We start from the raw sequence: 1,941 nt of genomic DNA on the forward strand, positions 1-1,941 counted from the left end.
GAGACTCCGTCTCAAAAAAAAAAACAAAAAACAAAAAACTAAAAGATAATTCCTCCTTGGTATTTTCAAATGATGCATTATACAATAAACAAAGTTAGAACTTAAAATGCACCCTGATTAATTATGTAAACTGGTAATTTGTTTTAAAAGCATAATAATTTGGTTCCTTTCTTCATAAAGTAGAAATTGAAATATTTCTCCTGATAGTCTTAAGGTTATCATTATGAGTAGTGCAAAGTGTAGCACATATAGTTTCATCTAGAAGGGTGTGTCTCTTACACACCTTATTTAAACAAACAAAATGTGCATTAACAAGATGCATACAGTCAATGCATGATAGAAAGCATGTTTCAAATATAAGGTAACCCCTCAGGCCACCACATTATTTAGGTTTTGCATGATCATTTATGGCATTATAGAGTAATTATGCATAACATACTTTTAAACATTTTAACCCTGAAGATAAGAAAAATAATTGTTGCTTGAAAAAAATTATTCCAGGTAGGCATTTGGTTTGTATCAGGAGAAACTGAACCTCCACGAGTTCAGTGTCTGCCAAGTTGGAATCATTAGCTCAAGTCAGTGAATCAGATACGCGATGCATTTCACAGTGATACTGTTTCCCCAGTCCTGGCAATGCCTCTGCTCCCACAGTCCACCAGGTGAAGCGTTTCCAGAATGACCCTTCTATGTGTTTTTCCCTTTTCATTTTTTTGCTGGATTGACTATTACCATATTATTTCCTCTTCTTCCCTCTTCTGTGACCTTCCATTTTAATCATTCATAAATCCTTTCAGAAGATCCTCACAGAGCTCCCTAAAGGGAAGTTCTGGAGTTGAAAAAATCCAAGGGAGGAAATTGGGAACTGGAATGTCCTTGGCTTTCCCGGTATTTTCTGCAAACTTCTGCCAGGTTGAGGAGGCTGTAGCAGTTTCTGAATGTGGTGGCAAGCTCCATAACTCTGACATTTCTACAAAATCAGCATCTACATCCAGCTCCTTTTCTAATGGACCTTTTAGAAGTCTGGCCTTTTCAGCCTTTAGTTGTTTATTTTCTTTCCTTAATCTTTCATTCTTGGTCACAAGGAATTTCACATGCCTCTTCAAATCTGCAGTTTTGGATGCCTGCTCCTCTATCATTGTTTTGTCATCTTTTGGGGTTTTGCTTCCAACACATGGCTCTGCTGGCTCACTCTCTTGCTGAAGTAAATATAGTAGTGGTGTCTGGGTCCTGTCAAAGATCCCCTGAATCACAGGCAGGCATTTCTCTGTGGAAGGTCTGTACTTCTGAGAAAGGGGGCTCTGGCCCTCTGCAGAGGGTTTGTGAGATGCCTGAAGATGGGCGACTACATCCTTTGTGTTCTGTTGGGCTTTCGATCTTTCTTCACGCTGGGGCCTTTTCCATCTCTCTTGGATGAGGAGGAGCTATTCCTTTGCCATTCCAGTAAAAGCTGAGCCTGTTCAGATTGTGTCAGCTTCATGGCTTCAGAAAGATAGGCCGCAGCCTTTTTGTGACAAGAAATAGCCTCTTCATATTTGCCTGCTGCTAATAAATGGTCTGCTCATCTGCTCTGTTGATGAGCCAGGTTGAGGGGTCCTTCCATTACTTCCAGAGACCCTGGGGTAAGCAGCGGCCTTAGGAAGGGGAGTGGTGGTGCCAGGGAACATGGAGAGGACTGCAGGGGAGCATGAGGCAGCCGTGGAGACCACGGCCCCTCTCTGCGCCCCAAGAGCCAGCGGTGAGCACAGAGCAGGCAACAACCTCACCACTTCCTCCTCTGGCGCCATGCCACTAAAGGGACTTTAAGGGGAAATGTTGCATGGAAACCATGCACAGAAATGGTCTGGAGTGCAGCACTGCTTGCCGTTTTCTGATGGCTAGTTTGAGTAATGGACATCCAGAGGCCTGGTCGGCCTCATCTTGGCAGGGATTGGGTTATGG

General features: G+C 43.1%; 1 protein-coding gene across 1 annotated transcript; it reads right to left on the minus strand.

Moving 5' to 3' along the window:
* Positions 1-773: 773 nt before the first annotated feature.
* Positions 774-1,667, minus strand: LOC105512981 (nuclear receptor-binding factor 2-like). Its single transcript, XM_011943674.1, is given in 3 exon segments — positions 774-1,426; positions 1,429-1,500; positions 1,586-1,667. Coding segments are annotated over 3 exon segments (807 nt in total).
* Between the last annotated feature and the right edge of the window lie 274 nt (positions 1,668-1,941).

The sequence above is a fragment of the Colobus angolensis genome, unplaced genomic scaffold, assembly GCF_000951035.1.
Source record: "Colobus angolensis palliatus isolate OR3802 unplaced genomic scaffold, Cang.pa_1.0 Scaffold220, whole genome shotgun sequence".
In the NCBI taxonomy this organism is placed as follows: domain Eukaryota; kingdom Metazoa; phylum Chordata; class Mammalia; order Primates; family Cercopithecidae; genus Colobus; species Colobus angolensis.